The sequence below is a fragment of the Phyllobates terribilis genome, unplaced genomic scaffold (genome assembly GCF_046119375.1).
Source record: "Phyllobates terribilis strain yellow unplaced genomic scaffold, ASM4611937v1 Scaffold_9__5_contigs__length_417890890, whole genome shotgun sequence".
NCBI lineage: Eukaryota > Metazoa > Chordata > Amphibia > Anura > Dendrobatidae > Phyllobates > Phyllobates terribilis.
This window is the reverse complement of record NW_027362769.1, coordinates 406250059-406272210: the sequence shown is the minus strand read 5'-3', so window position 1 is coordinate 406272210 and position 22152 is coordinate 406250059. Positions and strand designations below refer to the sequence as shown.

The following is a 22152-nucleotide window of genomic DNA, read 5'->3' as shown; positions in this document are numbered from 1 at the left end:
GATATACTATATCTACAGCATTTCCCTGATCCACCCAATCAGTGATTCTGTCATAGAAGGAAATTAAGTTAGTCTGACATGACTTGTTAGTTACAAACCCATGCTGACTCTGGTTAATCACTTCATTCTTATCCAGGTACTTACATACATGTTGTTTAATAATTTGTTCAAAGATCTTTCCTGGTATAGAAGTCAGACTCACCGGCCTATAGTTCCCTGGGTCCACCTTCTTCCCCTTTTTGAAGATAGGAACAACATTTGCTCTTCTCCAGTCTTCTGGGACTTCTCCTGTTCTCCAAGAATTTTCAAAGATTATGGAGAGTGGTTCTAAAATTTCTTCTACGATCTCCTTCAGTACTCTGGGGTGTAATTCATCTGGACCTGGAGACTTGAACTCATTTATGTTAGCTAAATATTCCCTCACAATCTTTCTGTTTACAGATAACTTGGATTCTTCTATTCCTTTAAAAGGACAGTGAAGATCAGTTGATGTTACATTTTCTTTCTGAGAGAAAACAGATGTAAAATAGGAATTAAAAAGTTTGGCCTTCTCAACATCCTCTCTTACCATTTCTCCATTTTCATCCTGTAAAAATCCTATAGCATCTTTGACTTTTCTTTTACTTTTGACATACCCCCAAAATCCTTTTTTATTGCTTTTGACATCTCTTGCAAGCCTTAATTCATTGTCAGCTTTAGCTAACCTTATACATGCCCTGCAGGATCTGCAGACTGCATTATAATCTTCTTTAGATATGCCTCTCTCTTTCCATTTAATAAACATTTCTTTCTTTCTTTTTAGCATGTGTTTAAGTTCTGTGTTCATCCATCCTGGTTTCCTTAAATGCTTCCCATTCTTCCTACTTTTCGGGATTGTTAACGATTGTGTTTTGAGAATCTCATTTTTAAAAATTTCCCATCCTTCCTGGACATTTTTGTCCTTAAGGACATCCAGCCATTAAGTACGGCTGGTATGCAGACAGGTGGGTTCTGGCAAGCATGGCTGGTATGCAGACAGGTGGGCACTAGCAAGCACGGCTGGTATGCAGACAGGTGGGCACTGGCAAGCACGGTTGGTATGCAGACAGGGAGATACTGGCAAGCACGGCTGGTATGCAGACAGGGAGATACTGGAAAGCATGGCTGGAGTGCAGACAGGGAGGTACTAGCAGGTTGGAGCGCAGGCTGGATAGGGTCCAGTACAGACTGGGAGACAGGTACAGAGCCGCAGATGCAGTAGACAAGCAGAGTAAAGTGAAACCGCCAGAGCGGAGGACAAGGCAGAGCAGAGAGGAACTGCTGGTGCGGTGAGCAAGCAGAGTGGAGTGAAAACCGCAGGTGCGGTGGGCAAGGCAGAGCAGAGCGGAACTGCCGGAGCGGTGGACAAGGCAGAGCAGAGAGAAACCGCAGGTGCGGTGGACAAGGCAAAGCAGAGCGGAACCGCCGGAGCGGTGGGCAAGGCAGAGCAGAGAGACGCCGCCGGAGCGGTGGGCAAGGCAGAGCAGAGAGAAGCCGCCGGAGTGGTGGGCAAGGCAGAGCAGAGAGAAACCGCTGGTGCGGTGAGCAAGGCAGAGCAGAGATAAACCGCCGGAGCGGTGGGCAAGGCAGAGCAGAGAGAAGCCGCCGGAGCGATGGGCAAGTCAGAGCAGAGAGGAGCCGCCGAATCGGTGGGCAAGGCAGAGCAGAGGGAAGCCGCCGGAGAGGTGGTCAAGTCAGAGTGGAGAGAAACCGCCGGAGCGGTGGGCAAGACAGAGCGGAACGAAACCGCAGGTGCGGTGGACAAGGCAGAGAGGACAGGGCTCTGTTCACATGGAACAGACAGAAAAATGCAGGAAGATGGCTAGAACACAGGAGGAAGATACGGAGGAAGGGAAAAGGGACAAGCAGAACCAGATACACACAAGGTACTTCACATGAAGTAGTGAGTGGACACAAAACTCACAAACAGAAGTACAAAGACAACGAGTTGGAGTTAGGTGCAGGTTCAGATACTGCAGGAAAAGGGAAGGTATGGACATAGAGACAAACAGGTAACAGGCTAGGATACAGTTCAGACAGGAACTGCTACTGCACTGAGATACAAGAACGAGCCTGGGTATACAGCCCCCAGAGGCGGAAACAGACTAGAAGTCAGAGATAACAGGTCTGGGAATACAGCCCCCAGAGATGGCAGAAACAGATTAGAAGTCAGAGATAACAGGTCTGTGAATGCAGCCCCCAGAGTGGCGGAAACAGAGAAGATAGAGGACAGGACCTGGCAATACAGTTGCAAAGACAAACTGAGTGAAGGTGTTGCTCAGGCACCTCCTACTGGGTGGAGGGGGTTTAAATATCCAGTGACTCACAGCAATAGGCTGGAGACGCATTAGGGGTGTGCCCACAGCAGCTATAAGAATCAGGAAGTAACCGGGCCGCCGCCCTAAACAGTCAGTCAAGAGACATGCACACAGCATGAACTTGAGCAAGATTTGCAGGCTAGACTGACAGGTAAGATTGCGGTCTTGCATAGTGGGAGGTGGTGCACTATGCAAGCACGCCACAAGGGATGTTACAGTTACATATGGAGGATTACACCGTGTCGGGTCACCCACGGACCGTTACATATGGGGGATTACACCGTGTCGGGTCACGCACGGACGGTTATGTATGGAGGATTACACTGTGTTGGGGCACCAAACGGAACATTACATATGGGGGATTACACCGTGTCGGGTCAAACAAGGACCGTTACATATGGGGGATTACACCGTGACGGGTCACGCACGGACCGTTACGTATGGGGGATTACACCGTGTCAGGTCACCAAATGGAACGTTAAATATGGGGGATTACACCGTGTCGGGTCAAACACCGGACCGTTACATATAGGGGATTACACAGTGTCGGATCACACACCGGACCGTTACATATGGGGGATTACACATTGTTGGGTCACACACCGGACCGTTACATATGGGGGATTACACCGTGTCAGGTCACTAAACGGACCTTTACATATGGGGGATTACACCGTGTCGGGTCACCAAACGGACCGTTACTGTTACGCTCACGCCTGGACTAACTGGCGTGAGTGTGATTAGTGATCCCACTGTACCATGAACCGAGGAGTGCCTGGAGGGGCGTAACTAAGTATCAACCCGATCCGAGCAAGGTCGCACGGCGGCTTAGTCGACTCCGTGGACCAAGGAGGAACTGAGCAGAGGGACCAGGTGCTACTCCAGGTCAGACCCCGGTCACAGTTGTTGACTCACACTGGGGAATGCAGGAACAGGCAGGTTAGACTGGCATACAGGCAGGTGGGTATTGGCAAGTACGGCTGGTATGCAGACAGGTGGGTACTGGCAAGTAGAATAATAGAATCATAGAATGGTAGAGTTGGAAGGGACCTCCTGAGTCATCTGGTCCAACCCCTTGCTCAAAGCAGGATTCACTAGATCATCTCAGACAGATGTCTGTCCAGCCTCTGTTTGAAGACGTCCATTGAAGGGGAACTCACCACCTCTCGTGGCAGCCTGTTCCACTCATTAATCACCCTAACTGTCAAAAAGTTTTTTCTAATATCTAATCTGTGTCTCCTCCCATTTAGTTTCATCCCATTGCTTCTAGTCTTTCCTTGTGCAAATGAGAATAAAGATGATCCTTCTACAATGTGACAGCCCTTGACATATTTGTAGACAGCTATTAAGTCTCCTCTCAGTCTTCTTTTTTGCAAGCTAAACATTCCCAAATCCTGCAACCGTTCCTCATAGGACATGGTTTGCAGACCAGTCACCATTCTGGTCGCTCTTCTCTGAACTTGCTCCAGTTTGTCTATGTCTTTTTTAAAATGTGGTGCCCAAAACTGTACACAGTATTCCAGATGAGGTCTGACCAAAGAGGAGTAAAGACCGATAATGACTTCACGTGATCTAGACTGTATGCTTCTGTTAATACATCCCAGAATTGTATTTGCCTTTTTTGCTGCTGCATCACACTGTTGACTCATGTTCAGTCTATGATCTATTAGTATACCTAAGTCTTTTTTCACATGTACTGTTGCTTAGCTCTATTCCTCCCATTCTGTATATGCTTTTTTCATTTTTATTGCCCAGATGTAGTACTTTGCATTTTTCCCTGTTATAAACCATTCTGTTAGTTGCTGCCCATTGCTCCAGTTTATTTAGGTCTTTTTGAATCCTCTCTCTCTCTTCTCTAGTATTAGCTATCCCTCCTAGCTTTGTGTCATCAGCAAATTTAATCAGTTTACCCTCAATTCCTTCATCTAAATCATTGATAAAGATGTTGAACAATACAGGTCCCAGGACGGAGCCCTGTGGTACCCCACTTGAGACATTCATCCAGCTGGATGTGAAGCCATTTACAACCACCCTTTGAGTCCGATCACTAAGCCAGTTATGAATCCACCTAACAGTTGCTTGGTCCATTGCATACTTGGTCATTTTTTCAATAAGGATGGTGTGAGATACTTTGTCAAATGCTTTGCTGAAGTCAAGATATACTATATCTACAGCATTTCCCTGATCCACCCAGTCAGTGATTCTGTCATAGAAGGAAATTAAGTTAGTCTGACATGACTTGTTAGTTACAAACCCATGCTGACTCTGGTTAATCACTTCATTCTTATCCAGGTACTTACATACATGTTGTTTAATAATTTGTTCAAAGATCTTTCCTGGTATAGAAGTCAGACTCACCGGCCTATAGTTCCCTGCGTCCACCTTCTTCCCCTTTTTGAAGATAGGAACAACATTTGCTCTTCTCTAGTCTTCTGGGACTTCTCCTGTTCTCCAAGAATTTTCAAAGATTATGGAGAGTGGTTCTAAAATTTCTTCTACGATCTCCTTCAGTACTCTGGGGTGTAATTCATCTGGACATGGAGACTTGAACTCATTTATGTTAGCTAAATATTCCCTCACAATCTTTCTGTTTACAGATAACTTGGATTCTTCTATTCCTTTAAAAGGACAGTGAAGATCAGTTGATGTTACATTTTCTTTCTGAGAGAAAACAGATGCAAAATAGGAATTAAAAAGTTTGGCCTTCTCAACATCCTCTCTTACCATTTCTCCATTTTCATCCTGTAAAAATCCTATAGCATCTTTGACTTTTCTTTTACTTTTGACATACCCCCAAAATCCATTTTTATTGCTTTTGACATCTCTTGCAAGCCTTAATTCATTGTCAGCTTTAGCTAACCTTATACATGCCCTGCAGGATCTGCAGACTGCATTATAATCTTCTTTAGATATGCCTCTCTCTTTCCATTTAATAAACATTTCTTTCTTTCTTTTTAGCATGTGTTTAAGTTCTGTGTTCATCCATCCTGGTTTCCTTAAATGCTTCCCATTCTTCCTACTTTTCGGGATTGTTAACGATTGTGCTTTGAGAATCTCATTTTTAAAAATTTCCCATCCTTCCTGGACATTTTTGTCCTTAAGGACATCCAGCCATTAAGTACGGCTGGTATGCAGACAGGTGGGTTCTGGCAAGCATGGCTGGTATGCAGACAGGTGGGCACTAGCAAGCACGGCTGGTATGCAGACAGGTGGGCACTGGCAAGCACGGTTGGTATGCAGACAGGGAGATACTGGCAAGCACGGCTGGTATGCAGACAGGGAGATACTGGAAAGCATGGCTGGAGTGCAGACAGGGAGGTACTAGCAGGTTGGAGCGCAGGCTGGATAGGGTCCAGTACAGACTGGGAGACAGGTACAGAGCCGCAGATGCAGTAGACAAGCAGAGTAAAGCGAAACCGCCAGAGCGGAGGACAAGGCAGAGCAGAGAGGAACTGCTGGTGCGGTGAGCAAGCAGAGTGGAGTGAAAACCGCAGGTGCGGTGGGCAAGGCAGAGCAGAGCGGAACTGCCGGAGCGGTGGACAAGGCAGAGCAGAGAGAAACCGCAGGTGCGGTGGACAAGGCAAAGCAGAGCGGAACCGCCGGAGCGGTGGGCAAGGCAGAGCAGAGAGACGCCGCCGGAGCAGTGGGCAAGGCAGAGCAGAGAGAAGCCACCGGAGTGGTGGGCAAGGCAGAGCAGAGAGAAACCGCTGGTGCGGTGAGCAAGGCAGAGCAGAGATAAACCGCCGGAGCGGTGGGCAAGGCAGAGCAGAGAGAAGCCGCCGGAGCGGTGGGCAAGTCAGAGCAGAGAGGAGCCGCCGAAGCGGTGGGCAAGGCAGAGCAGAGGGAAGCCGCTGGGGCAATGGGCAAGTCAGAGCAGAGAGAAACCACCGGACCGGTGGGTAAGGCAGAGCAGAGGGAAGCCGCCGGAGAGGTGGTCAAGTCAGAGTGGAGAGAAACCGCCGGAGCGGTGGGCAAGACAGAGCGGAACGAAACCGCAGGTGCGGTGGACAAGGCAGAGAGGACAGGGCTCTGTTCACATGGAACAGACAGGAAAATGCAGGAAGATGGCTAGAACACAGGAGGAAGATACGGAGGAAGGGAAAAGGGACAAGCAGAACCAGATACACACAAGGTACTTCACATGAAGTAGTGAGTGGACACAAAACTCACAAACAGAAGTACAGAGACAACGAGTTGGAGTTAGGTGCAGGTTCAGATACTGCAGGAAAAGGGAAGGTATGGACATAGAGACAAACAGGTAACAGGCTAGGATACAGTTCAGACAGGAACTGCTACTGCACTGAGATACAAGAACGAGCCTGGGTATACAGCCCCCAGAGGCGGAAACAGACTAGAAGTCAGAGATAACAGGTCTGGGAATACAGCCCCCAGAGATGGCAGAAACAGACTAGAAGTCAGAGATAACAGGTCTGTGAATGCAGCCCCCAGAGCGGCGGAAACAGAGAAGATACAGGACAGGACCTGGCAATACAGTTGCAAAGACAAACTGAGTGAAGGTGTTGCTCAGGCACCTCCTACTGGGTGGAGGGGGTTTAAATATCCAGTGACTCACAGCAATAGGCTGGAGACGCATTAGGGGTGTGCCCACAGCAGCTATAAGAATCAGGAAGTAACCGGGCCGCCGCCCTAAACAGTCAGTCAAGAGACATGCACACAGCATGAACTTGAGCAAGATTTGCAGGCTAGACTGACAGGTAAGATTGCGGTCTTGCATAGTGGGAGGTGGTGCACTATGCAAGCACGCCACCAGGGATGTTACAGTTACATATGGAGGATTACACCGTGTCGGGTCACACACGGACCGTTACATATGGGGGATTACACCGTGTCGGGTCACGCACGGACGGTTATGTATGGAGGATTACACTGTGTTGGGGCACCAAACGGACCATTACATATGGGGGATTACACCGTGACGGGTCACGCACGGACCGTTACGTATGGGGGATTACACCGTGTCAGGTCACCAAATGGAACGTTAAATATGGGGGATTACACCGTGTCGGGTCAAACACCGGACCGTTACATATACGGGATTACACAGTGTCGTATCACACACCGGACCGTTACATATGGGGGATTACACATTGTTGGGTCACACACCGGACCGTTACATATGGGGAATTACACCGTGTCAGGTCACTAAACGGACCTTTACATATGGGGGATTACACCGTGTCGGGTCACCAAACGGACCGTTACATATGGAGGATTACACAGTGTCGGGTCACACACCGGACCATTACATATGGGGGATTACGCCGTGTCAGGTCAATAAACGGACCGTTACATATGGGGAATTATACTGTGTCGGGTCACACTCCGGATCGTTACATATGGGGTATTGCACAGTGTCGGGTCACACACCGGATCGTTACATATGGGGGATTACACAGTGTCGGGTCACACACGGACCGTTACATATGGGGGATTACACCGTGTCAGGTCACGCACGGACCGTTACGTATGGAGGATTACACTGTGTTGGGTTACCAAACGAACCGTTACATATGGAGGATTACACCGTGTCGGGTCACACACGGACCATTAAATATGGGGGATTACACCGTGTCAGGTCACTAAACGGACCGTTACATATGGGGGATTACACTGTGTCAGGTCACACACCGGATCTTTACATATGGGGGATTACACCGTGTCGGATCACACATGGACCGTTACATATGGTGGATTACACTGTGTCGGGTCACCAAACGGACCGTGACATATGGAGGATTACACCGTGTCGGATCACCAAACGAACCGCTACATATGGGGGATTACACCGTGTCGGGTCACACACCGGACCATTACATATGGGGGATTACACCGTGTCAGGTCACTAAACGGACCGTTACATATGGAGGATTACACCGTGTTGGGTCACACATGGACCATTACATATGGAGGATTACACAGTGTCGGGTCACACACGGACCGTTACATATGGAGGATTACACCGTGTCGGGTCACCAAACGGACCGTTACATATGGAGGATTACACAATGTCGGGTCACACACCGGACCATTACATATGGGCGATTACACCGTGTCAGGTCAATAAACGGACCGTTACATATGGGGAATTATACTGTGTCGGGTCACACACCGGATCGTTACATATGGGGTATTACACAGTGTCGGGTCACACACCGGATCGTTACATATGGGGGATTACACAGTGTCGGGTCACACATGGACCGTTACATATGGGGGATTACACCGTGTCAGGTCACTAAACGGACCGTTACATATGGGGGATTACACTGTGTCAGGTCACACACCGGATCTTTACATATGGGGGATTACACTGTGTCGGATCACACATGGACCGTTACATATGGTGGATTACACTGTGTCGGGTCACCAAACGAACCGCTACATATGGGGGATTACACCGTGTCGGGTCACACACCGGACCATTACATATGGGGGATTACACAGTGTCGGGTCACACACGGACCGTTACATATGGAGGATTACACCGTGTCGGGTCACTAAACGAACCGTTACATATGGGGGATTACACTGTGTCAGGTCACACACATGGACCGTTACATATGGGGGATTACACCGTGTCAGGTCACTAAACGGACCGTTACATATGGGGGATTACACTGTGTCAGGTCACAGACCGGATCTTTACATATGGGGGATTACACTGTGTCGGATCACACATGGACCGTTACATATGGTGGATTACACTGTGTCGGGTCACACACCGGACCGTTACATATGGTGGATTACACCGTGTCAGGTCACTAAACGGACCGTTACATATGGAGGATTACACCGTGTCGGGTCACACATGGACCATTACATATGGGGTATTACACAGTGTCGGGTCACACACGGACCGTTACATATGGAGGATTACACCGTGTTGGGTCACACATGGACCATTACATATGGAGGATTACACAGTGTCGGGTCACACACGGACCGTTACATATGGGGGATTACACAGTGTCGGGTCACACACGGACCGTTACATATGAGGGATTACACTGTGTCGGATCACCAAACGGACCGTTACATATGGGGGATTACACCGTGTCGGGTCACACACGGACCGTTACATATGGGGGATTACACCGCGTCGGGTCACACACTGGATCATTACATATGGGGGATTACACCGTGTCAGGTCATGCACGGACCGTTACATATGGGGGATTACACCGTGTCGGGTCACACACGGACCGTTACATATGGGGGATTACACCGCGTCGGGTCACACACTGGATCATTACATATGGGGGATTACACCGTGTCAGGTCATGCACGGACCGCTACATATGGAGGATTACACCGTGTCGGGTCACACACCGGACTATTACATATGGGGGATTACACCGTGTCAGGTCACTAAACGGACCGTTACATATGGGGGATTACACCGTGTCGGGTCACGCACGGACAGTTACGTATGGAGGATTACACCGTGTCGGGTCACACACGGACCGTTACATATGGTGGATTACACTGTGTCGGGTCACACACGGACCGTTACATATGGGGGATTACACCGTGTCGGGTCACACATGGACCGTTACATATGGGGGATTACACAGTGTCGGGTCACACACGGACCGTTACATATGGGGGATTACACCGTGTCGGGTCACACACCGGACCGTTACATATGGGGGATTACACCGTGTCAGGTCACACTCCGGATCGTTACATATGGGGGATTACACCATGTTGGGTCACGCACGGACCATTACATATGGGGGATTACACCGTGTCAGGTCACACACCGGATCGTTACATATGGGGGATTACACCGTGTCGGGACATACACCGGACCGTTACATATGGGGGATTACACCGTGTCAGGTCACACACCGGATCGTTACATATGGGGGATTACACCATGTCGGGTCACACACCGGACCGTTACATATGGGTGATTACACTGTGTCGGGTCACCAAACGGACCGTTACATATGGAGGATTACACTGTGTCGGGTCACCAAACGGACCGTTACATATGGGGGATTACACCGTGTCAGGTCACACACGGACCGTTACATATGGGGGATTACACCGTGTCGGGTCACGCACGGACTGTTACATATGGGGGATTACACCGTGTCAGGTCACACACGGACCGTTACATATGGGGGATTACACCGTGTCGGGTCACACACGGACCGTTACATATGAGGGATTACACCGTGTCAGGTCACACACGTACCGTTACATATGGGGGATTACACCGTGTCGGGTCACACACGGACCGTTACATATGGGGGATTACACCGTGTCGGGTCACGCACGGACTGTTACATATGGGGAATTACACTGTGTCAGGTCACCAAACGGACCGTTAAATATGGGGGATTACACCGTGTCTGGTCACACACCGGACCGTTACATATGGGGGATTACACCGTGTCAGGTCACACTCCGGATCGTTACATATGGGGGATTACACCATGTTGGGTCACGCACGGACCATTACATATGGGGGATTACACCGTGTCAGGTCACACACCGGATCGTTACATATGGGGGATTACACCGTGTCGGGACATACACCGGACCGTTACATATGGGGGATTACACCGTGTCAGGTCACACACCGGATCGTTACATATGGGGGATTACACCATGTCGGGTCACACACCGGATCGTTACATATGGGGGACTACACTGTGTCAGATCACCAAACGAACCGTTACATATGGGTGATTACACCGTGTTGGGTCACTAAATGGACCGTTACATATGGGGGATTACACCATGTCGGGTCACACATGGACCGTTACATATGGGGGATTACAACGTGTCAGGTCACTAAACGGACCGTTACATATGGAGGATTACACAGTGTCGGGTCACACATGGACCGTTACATATGGTGAATTACACCGTGTCGGGTCACGCACGGACCGTTACATATGGGGGATTACACCATGTCGGGTCACGCACGGACCATTACATATGGGGGATTACACAGTGTCAGGTCACTAAACGGACCGTTACATATGGGGGATTACACTGTGTCAGGTCACCAAACGGACCGTTAAATATGGGGGATTACACCGTGTCGGGTCACACACCGGACCGTTACATATGGGGGATTACACCGTGTCAGATCACACACCGGATCGTTACATATGGGGGATTACACCTTGTTGGGTCACTCACGGACCGTTACATATGGTGAATTACACTGTGTCGGGTCACCAAACGGACCGTTATATATGGAGGATTACACCGTGTCGGGTCACACACGGACCATTACGTATGGAGGATTACACAGTGTTGGGTCACACGCGAACTGTTACTTATGGGGGATTACACCATGATGGGTCACGCACGGACCGTTACGTATGGGGGATTACACCGTGTCAGGTCACCAAATGGAACGTTACATATGGGGGATTACACCGTGTCGGATCACACACCAGACCGTTACATATGGGGGATTACACCATGTCGGGTCACACACCGGACCGTAACCTATGGGGGATTACACCGTGTCGGGTGACACACGGACCGTTACATATGGAGGATTACACCGTGTCGGGTCACACACCGGACCGTTACATATGGGGGATTACACAGTGTCGGATCACACACCGGACCGTTACATATGGGGGATTACACCGTGTCTGGTCACACACCGGACCGTTACATATGGGGGATTACACCGTGTCGGGTCATACACCGGACAGTTACATATGTTGGATTACACATTGTTGGGTCACACACCGGACCGTTACATATGGTGGATTACACTGTGTCGGGTCACAAACCGGACCATTACGTATGGGGGATTACACAGTGTTGGGTCACCAAATGGAACGTTACATATGGGGGATTACACCGTGTCGGATCACACACCGGACCGTTACGTATGGGGGATTACACAGTGTCGGGTCACATGCGGACCGTTACATATGGGGGATTACACCGTGTCGGGTCACACACCGGACCATTACGTATGGGGGATTACACAGTGTTGGGTCACACGCGGACCGTTACATATGGGGGATTACACAGTGTCGGGTCACACAACGGACCGTTACATATGGGGGATTACACCGTGTCGGGTCACACACCGGACATTTACATATGGAGGATTACACCGTGTCGGGTCACACACCGGGCCGTTACATATGGGGGATTACACCGTGTCGGGTCACGCACTGGATCATTACATATGGGGGATTACACCGTGTCGGGTCACGCACGGACTGTTACATATGGGGGATTACACCGTGTCGGGTCATACACCGGACAGTTACATATGGTGGATTACACATTGTTGGGTCACACACCGGGCCGTTACATATGGTGGATTACACTGTGTCGGGTCACGCATAGACCATTACATATGGGGGATTACACAATGTCGGGTCACACACCGGACCGTTACATATGGAGGATTACACTATGTCGGGTCACACACCGGACCGTTACATATGGAGGATTACACTATGTCGGGTCATACACCGGACAGTTACATATGGTGGATTACACCGTGTCGGGTCATACACCGGACCGTTACATATGGGGGATTACACTGTGTCGGGTCATACACCGGGCCGTTACATATGGTGGATTACACTGTGTCGGGTCACGCACGGACCATTACATATGGGGGATTACACCGTGTCGGGTCACACACTGGACCGTTACATATGGTGAATTACACCGTGTCGGGTGACACACGGACTGTTACATATGGAGGATTACACCGTGTCGGGTCACACACCGGACCGTTACATATGGAGGATTACACTGTGTCGGGTGACACACGGACTGTTACATATGGAGGATTACACCGTGTCGGGTCACACACCGGACCGTTACATATGGAGGATTACACTGTGTCGGGTCACACACCGGACCGTTACATATGGAGGATTACACCGTGTCGGGTGACACACGGACTGTTACATATGGGGGATTACACCGTGTCGGGTCACACACGGACCGTTACATATGGGGGATTACACCGTGTCGGGTCACGCACGGACTGTTACATATGGGGGATTACACCGTGTCGGGTCACACACCGGACCGTTACATATGGGGGATTACATCGTGTCGGGTCACGCACGGACTGTTACATATGGAGGATTACACCGTGTCGGGTCACATACTTTCTATAATAACAAGGTTACAGGCCACTAATGTCTGGGGCTCGGATCCATAGATCAGTTCTTTGTTCTTTTTTTCCAGTTTTCTGTCATAAAACTGCTTGAAGTTTTGCCACTCAGGTTGCACCAAAAATTTGCTAATTTTGGTCATTTTTACCCTGATTCTGCCCAGTTCCGCCAACCTCTTGAAGTGGCCGGATCTTATGGGGGAGGGGAGGGCTGAGTGCGAATAATAATCCATCATAATTCATCTCTCTAAAGTCAGACAAACTAAGACAAATATGGACGTCAGACCCCGACTGCAGAACATTGCTCTTCTCCTCTTGGCCCATTTTACATCCAGAGAACTTTTCATCAAGACTGAACAAAATGTGTAAAATCTCTATTCTTTGTAGACTTACAGAAGAAGAGGACGAGGCGAGATGGATGAGGTAACGGATAGTGTAGTGAAATAATGTGATCAATGACCACGCGGCCTCAGAAAGGGCGACGTCTGGGCCTGGAAATGTCAGACGCGAGGAACGTGCCAGGACGCCATAAAGATACAAAGATAAAGCATCTCATATTTACTATAGAATCCGATACAGTGTAACACAATAAGCGAGAAAGTGGCAGGAGGAAAAGGACTAGCAAATATTCACATTCAGCGTGTCGACCCACATTGGATTTACTCCTACATATCGGATGCTTGATATTCTGCTCCGAGGCTTCTCCAGACGGCGGAAAGTAATAAATATAGGTGATAAATATGTCACATACCGGCCTCAGCCGTCTCCCGCTCAGCCCTGGTCCAGTCATCTTCTCTATAGTCGTCACTGGGAGTGACCGGTGCAACGCTGCGCGGGGGATGGCAGAGGGCGGAAGGCGTATAAGATTTGGCATTTTTAGAACCTCTCAGTCCCCTCGATAAGTGAGAAGATCTCTGTAATTTCCTCGCCTTTACGCCCTGGCTCCAGTCTCTGCTGCTCCATAGTGTAGACCCTGCAGGGACGTCGCATGACCGCGGCAGCCATAAGAGGCGCCGTGATTTGTGATATCACTGTGACCCCTCATTCATGTGATGACATCAGACATGATGTATCACCCTGCCAGAGCAGAACCTGGAATAGCCGAGGCTCCCCTCGGTGCCTTCGATGTGTCCTCATCCCATCACACAGATCCTGGACATGACTCAGACACCCTATAATCTGGTTCTCTTTGATCTTTCAGCCGTTACTTGTCTGACCCAGAGCGGATCTCTTTGTCCCGGTTCTGTCGCCTCCTCTCATCACGTTCTTCTTATATCTCGCCCTGGCCGTCAGCACTGAAGAATCCCGGAATATATTGATGAAGGATATTTCTCCAAGACGATCCCAAAATTGAGAAAGAGAAATATATAAATCCATAAGAATGTGACGCATCCCTCCGACTGTGCGACGTTACATCTCATCACTCGAAGGAAGATTCTGACCAACAGAGGAACCTCCGGTCCCGTGACCGACTCATTGGCCTGACACATTGTAACTTCTCAGGAGAGGACTTGCCTCAAGTCTCCGTCATGCTCAGAGCCGCCATTACTCTTACGTCTGGTGACTTTTTATTATTTCTGGTTTCATCTCATAATTGATCACATCCTCTCGGGGGTCATTTATGGAGTCGATATCAGAGAAGATCACAAGTTTATCTGAAGTATCGCGGTAAAGCTTGTGTCTTCTGGGGTCAGAAACGTCTGTTTTCTAAGTTGTGAAGGCTTCTGTATTCTGTATGTGTATGATTGAAGGCGGGTGATCTTATGTAGCGGCACCCGTTGTCTCCTGATACAAATAATTAATAAAACATTCTGTAGTCACTCAGTGATGTCTGGCCGTTAATTACCAGATCCTCTTCACAAATTGTAGAGCCTGTCTGTAGACATACATGTAGTACAAAAAACAGAGAGGCGCACCCTGAGAAGTTCCCAGGTGGTCTAGTGGGGAAATGTGTTGTGAGGTGGGGGATTATCCGCTCACCTGATGGGGTTGTGCACCCTTGCATAACACCGGCAACAGCACAATATCGAGGGGTTTTGGGCTGCTGCCCCTCCTCCTTCCCGGTAAGGTCACGTGCTATGGAGTCCCGGTCACCTGACGTCCGCATCACCGGATAAACGTCATTTAAGGTCCTGGAAGGCTCTTGAGAGCTCACTAACCGCTCCAAGAAGCTCCAGCCACAATCCCAAGGTTGGGAAAGGCAAATTTTGAAAGAAACAATTTGTGGTCAGGAACAGAGCACTAGGTAGCAAGGAGACTCTCAGAGAGGAGACGTTATACGGACCTGTTTATTACACAATCACTACGCATCACCGGATAAACGTCATTTAAGGTCCTGGAAGGCTCTTGAGAGCTCACTAACTGCTCCAAGCAGCTCCAGCCACAATCCCAAGGTTGGGAAAGGCAAATTTTGAAGCAAACAATTTGTGGTCAGGAACGGAGCGCTAGGTAGCAAGGAGACTCTCAGAGAGGAGACGTTATACGGAACTGTTTATTACACAATCACTACGCGCTTCGACAGCAGCCTGCTGTTTTCCTCAGGTGAAACTTTCAACTTTCCAATCAAAAACCACAGGTGAAAGTTTTACCATTAATTGCAGTCCATGTATGTAGTTTATTTTTTACAATGTCCTTGTGGACTGCAGTCCGTGGGCCGCACCATCCAGACGGTACACGCTAGGTTAAACAAACACCGTCAGAACATACGGAATGGATTCTTACAACACAGTGTATCCAAACATTATTGTTTGGTCCATCAAAAAAGATCCCTCAAAACTGAAATTGATTGTTATTGATCAAGTACCTGCAAAAATCCCGAATCGCTACAGTACATTAATAAAGAGAGAGAGCTTTTGGATTTCTAAGCTCGGTACTTTGATCTTGAGGGTCTCAATTTGACCATCGAAAACGTAGCGAAATAACATACATAGAGTTGATACGGAATCCCAATGGTCCCTTATGAGTCATCAAATTTTAGTGTTTTTCTAAAGAGATTTTTTTTTATATATATATATATTTTAATATATATTCAATATTGGTTTAATGCACTATTGGTCGTCTGTAAGGTAAAACATGATTTTATGGATATCCTCCGATTTGTTTTTGCTGTTTATTTGTGAGGTTGGCTTCATTTTATTTTAACATTTTTAGCATATTTCTTATCATTGTGCTTGTTATATCTTTTATGTTTTTAGAGGTGTGTCTCCTGAATTTGTATTTTATTTTATTTGTCCCTGTTTTAACACATCTAGGATAATTTAATGATTGTATATGTTTTATTTTATTAGTCTGTATAGTTACTGTTAGTTTGTAGCGTTTCCTGCAGTAATTGGGAATGCCAAGGGTTAAATGACATCACTAAATGGCTATTCTCCCAATTGGTCAATGTCCCTATAAATGGCCACTTCCCTCACTTGTCCATAAACCCCACCTGAGGAAGACAGTAGGCCGCTGTCAAAACGCGTAGTGATTGTGTGTTACGCTCACGCCCGGACTGACTGGCGTGAGCATGATAAGTGATCCCACTATACCATGAACCGAGGAGTGCCTGGAGGAGCGTAACTAAGTATCAACCCGATCCGACCAAGGTCGCACGGCGGCTTAGTTGACTCCGTGGACCAAGGAGGAACTGAGCAGAGGAACCAGGTGCGACTCCAGGTCAGACCCCGGTCACAGTTGTTGACCCACACAGGGGAATGCAGGAACAGGCAGGTTACACTGGTATGCAGACAGGTGGGTACTGGCAAGTACGGCTGGTATGCAGACTGGTGGGCAGTGGCAAGCACGGCTGGTATGCAGACAGGTGGGCACTGGCAAGCACGGCTGGTATGCAGACAGGTGGGCACTGGCAAGCTCGGCTGGAGTGCAGACCAGGAGGTACTAGCAGGTTGGAGTGGTGAGCAAGCAGAGCGGAGCGAAAACTGCAGGTGCGGTGGGCAAGGCAGAGCAGAGCGGAACCGCCGGAGCGGTGGACAAGGCAGAGCAGAGAGAAACCGCCGGAGCGGTGGGCAAGTCAGAGCAGAGAGAAACCGCCGGAGCGGTGGGTAAGTTCGAGCAGAGAGAAACCGCCGGAGTGGTGGGCAAGTCAGAGCAGAGAGAAACCGCCTGAGCGGTGGGCAAGTCAGAGCAGAGAGAAACCGCCAGAGCGGTGGGTAAGACAGAGCGGAGTGAAACCGCAGGTGCGGTGGACAAGGCAGAGCAGAGCAGAACCACCGGAGCGGTGGGTAAGTCAGAGCAGAGAGAAACCGCCGGAGCGGTGGGCAAGCCAGAGCGGAGCGAAACCGCAGGTGTGGTGGACAAGGCAGAGCAGAAGAGGGCTGAAGGTGCAGGCAGAGAGGTCAGGGCTCTGTTCACATGGAACAGACTGGAAAATGCAGGAAGATGGCTAGAACACAGGAGGTGGATAAGGAGGAAGGGAAAAGGGACAAGCAGAACCAGATACACACAAGGTACTTACTATGAAGTAGTGAGTGGACACAAAACTCACAAACAGAAGTACAGAGACAACGAGTTGGAGTTAGGTGCAGGTTCAGATACTGCAGGAAAAGGGACGGTACGAACATAGAGAAAAACAGGTAACAGGCTAGGATACAGTTCAGACAGGAACTGCTACTGCAATGAGATACAAGAACGAGCCTGGGTATACAGCCCACAGAGAGGTGAAACAGACTAGAAGTCAGAGATAACAGGCCTGGGTATACAGCCCCCAGAGATGGCGGTAACGGACAAGTAGTCACAGATAACAGGTCTGGGTATGTAGCCCCCAGAGATGGTGGAAACAGAGAAGAAGCAGAGCTGGACCTGGCAACTTTCAGAGTCAAGGAGCACACTGAATGTTAGTGTTGCTCAGGCACCTCCTACTGGGTGGAGGGGGTTTAAATATCCAGTGACTCACAGCAATAGGCTGGAGATGCATTAGGGGTGCACCCACAGCAGCTATAAGAATCAGGAAGTAACTGGGCCGCCACCCTAAACAGTCAGCCAAGAGACATGCACACAGCATGAACTGGAGCAAGATTTGCAGGCTGGACTGACAGGTAAGATTGCGGTCTTGCATAGTGGAAGGTGGTGCACTATGCAAGCACGCCACCAGGGATGTTACATTGCGTAATACACAGGTCTGTATAACATCTCCTCTCTGAGAGTCTCCTTGCTTCCTAGCGCTCCGTTCCTGACCACAAATTGCTTGTTTCAACAAATGTCTGAAGACATACGGCCCGAATATCAGCGAGCTGCTAATAATGGAGACATCGTAGAGTAAAAGTGGTACTGACGACAGTCGATTACTGAAGATGGGCCAGTGATCCATTGACTTATTCTAATGGTCAGATTTGGAAGTCGGGAAGGAAATTGTAATTGTGTCCTCCTCATGTGTGGTCATGAGGGATCAACGCTACAGTGGAATGGGCCAACCCATAGATAGTCCCATACATTTAGCTTGTGTTACCATAGTGGTTGAGTCTACACTTCAGCCTTAAAGGATACTTGATGATCACTTTTATCTTGTAGCCAACTGTTTAGTAGTTTGGATCATTGGAGGTTCAGGTTCTGAACCTACAGATTGCTCGGAAGAAGCAGAAGCCCTCAGCATATCCTCCAGTAGGAGCAGAGCCGTGCCCAGGTGCAGAACAAAGTCTGGCTCATGCTCATCCTCCAATATAAGCCAAGTGCTTCTGTCTTTGCCTTTATTACCTTGTTGGGAGCTCAGGACTCATTCTAATCAAATGACGTCAGCAACATTTTTATTCAATGCCATGCAATAATATTCGTACAGCAGGCACAGAGTCTGGGGCATCCAAAATCGAATCTGTCTTCTCCTTAGAGGTCCTCACATCTGGGTCATATCCCAGCTGAAGGCATGAAATAAATTCTGATAAGGAAACGGCGCTGGTCACATCTTCGTGTCTGGTTCTGGGCACCAGGCTGCACCCAGGGGCAAGGATTGGGAGTTGTGCAGTCTGAGCCCCTGTCTCTCTATGTCAGGGGGGCTCATATGTTTCTCCCAAAGGGTAAATAGCAGATAATCGTCTTATATCAGTTACACGGAAGGTGACTAGCTGCATGGAAATCAGGTGCAAATTCTGCCAGACGGACTAATATGTTTGAAGCATCCTGACCACAAAAACAAATGAGCAAATCCCTTGCTCCCTTCATTCCTGCCCAGATCTTTGGATCGAGTCTTTCTGGATCAGTCAGTGCCTTTGCATCTACCTTCTGGTGCAGCTTTCTGTTACTGTTGGTCCTGGACTTGGTTGTTGATCAGGCTTATTGGATATGGCCTTGATTTGAATGATGTATTGGGCGAGTTCATAGATGCAAATACACGTAGACCGCGAAGCTGTTGACACAACGCAGTTTCTCTGGCTCTACACAATCTATGTGCTTGGGTTTTGCATGGTGCTATGAATTCTGGACTCTCAGACTTTGTCATATATTCAGGTCTCAGAAGTCATTTCTGAAGAACATTTTGCCTTCTGTCTCGGATTGATGACGATTGGGCATAAATCTATCTGACCAATCCGTGTAAACTAGGGAAAGGCTTGACCAATCGCAAGAGCAACGATGAGCAAATAAAAAGCCAGGACACAAATTGGCTCCTAAGTTCTTCATTGACCAGCATCTACTCCATGTAGAACTGCAGATGTCTTCACCTTCTTCGTTATAGGTGATCCTCTATATTAGGGCAGCCATGGTCTACCAAGACCCAATAATCCCTGTGTACATTGCTATCCTTAGTCTGGAGACCATTTATGGAGTATCCACCAATGTGTTCATTGTCTTGTTTCTTTCCTATTATTATGTTCGTGGTCTGGACAGGAGTGTCACTAATATTATCATCTTGGCTTTGAGCATCTCCAATGTCCTCTACGCCTTTGTCTCATATGTGAATATTTTATTGCTCTATTTTAATCCCTTAATTTTTCTGAAAACCCTTATTACTCGAGCCGTCTATGTCTTTGCCTCATTCATGATCACCTCCTCTTCCTGGCTCACTGCCTGCTTGTGCTTCTTCTACTTCATGAAGATCCAAACTTTTCGGTCTGGCTTCCTCTCCCGGATAAAGATGAAGGTCAACATTGCTATTCCATGGATGATCCTTATTGCCGAGCTTCTATCTCTTGTCACTGCCTCACTGAACATAATAGAGTTTATTGAAAACAATCACTCTCCCAAGAACATCTCCCTGGTCCAGTTGGCCAAGATGAAGGCAAAGTCAAATGGGGTATTTCCCAACAATTTGTACATCTCGTTTGTGAGCAGCTGCTTTCCGTTTCTCATAAGTGTGGTGACCACAGCAGCCACGGTTTGGTCCCTGAATAAACACAGCAAAAAGATGGAGAAAAACCAAACTAAATCTTCTGTCAATGTGAATGCTTATGAAAATACAATCCGTAACATGATGCGACTTCTAATCTTTTATGGGTTTTTTTACGTCACATTGTTCCTCTTTTACTTTAACCTATTTGTTTCATACACCACCGGGTTTTGGGTGTTTCTGATGTTGACATTTTTATATGCTCCTGTTCAATCAACTCTTCTAATTTTTTCTAATACCAAACTGAAGAAAGCCTGGATGAAGATCCTCTACTTCAAAGTGACGTCCACCCAGGTAGAAGAGAGCAGCAACATCTCCTCCTCGCCAGAGAACTGAGTCAGCATTTATCTACACCCGAGGCCTAAATATTCCAGATGGTAAACGGGTCATAATTCATCTTTGACTGAAACTAAATACGGGGTCATCGAATACCCATAATGGTCAATATTTTATCAACCCATTAACCTGAAAAATATAGTGATTATAGAAATGTGACAAAAAAGCAACAATAATGTAATGGCATTGATTAATAATTTGACACGTTTTCTCAAATAATAAATTATGGGATAAATTGTTTAGAACATTGTTTCTTCTGTTTCAAAATCATTTAGAAAAATTCCCATATTCATCGTCTTCTTTATTTCCAGACTTTCCTGCTTCATCATCTTCTTTGTTACCTCCTCGATCATCTGCGTTTCAGACGTACTTATCTTCTTCTTTACCTCCTCAATCATCTTTGTCTGTTATTGTTACCTCTTTGATCATCTTCGTTTCCTTATCATTTTTGTTACCTCCTCTGTTATCTTGTTACCAGACTTCGTTATCTTATTCTTACTTGACTTCTCGATAATCATCATTACCAGACTTCTTGCTTCATCATCTTCTTTATTACCTTCTCGATCATCTTCTTTGTTACCTCCTCTGTCATCTTCATTACCAGACTTCCTTATCTTCTTCTTCATTACCTTCTCAATCATCTTCTTTCTTACCTCCTGTGTCATCTTCATTACCCGACTTCCTTATCTTCTTCTTCATTACCTTCTCAATCATCTTCTTTCTTACCTCCTGTGTCATCTTCATTACCCGACTTCCTTATCTTCTTTTTCGTTACTTTCTTGATCATCTGCGTTGCTAGATTTCCTGCTTCTTCCTCTTGTTCCTTTTACTGCTTTATAAACCTCGATTTCTCGAGCAGTTTTGACCAGAATTCAGGTAGACCTTGAAGTTCTGCAACTCGAAGTAGCACAAAATATGTTACAGATTTACTTTTTGCTGTTTCTTTGGTCAAATTTGCACCAGTCCTGGCTGCTCTACCAACTTTTAGAAAAGTAGGTGAAACTTGAGCAGGATGG

At 47.9% G+C, this 22152-nt stretch overlaps 1 protein-coding gene across 7 annotated transcripts in view; it reads left to right on the top strand.

The window, feature by feature from the left end:
• The window catches only part of LOC141161267 (uncharacterized), a 38729-nt gene extending 17428 nt beyond the window's left edge, over nucleotides 1-21301 (top strand). For 2 of the 7 annotated variants that reach the window (XM_073646059.1, XM_073646052.1), the window contains exon 9: nucleotides 21050-21298. In XM_073646059.1, coding sequence (XP_073502160.1) covers nucleotides 21050-21136 — 87 coding nt within the window. In that variant the 3' untranslated portion in view covers nucleotides 21137-21298. Of the gene's footprint in view, nucleotides 1-13872; nucleotides 13909-14686; nucleotides 15310-21049 lie in introns of those variants that run through there. The other 5 variants (XM_073646053.1, XM_073646054.1, XM_073646058.1 and 2 more) reach the window with 5 other exon arrangements.
• The last annotated feature ends 851 nt before the right edge of the window (nucleotides 21302-22152 follow it).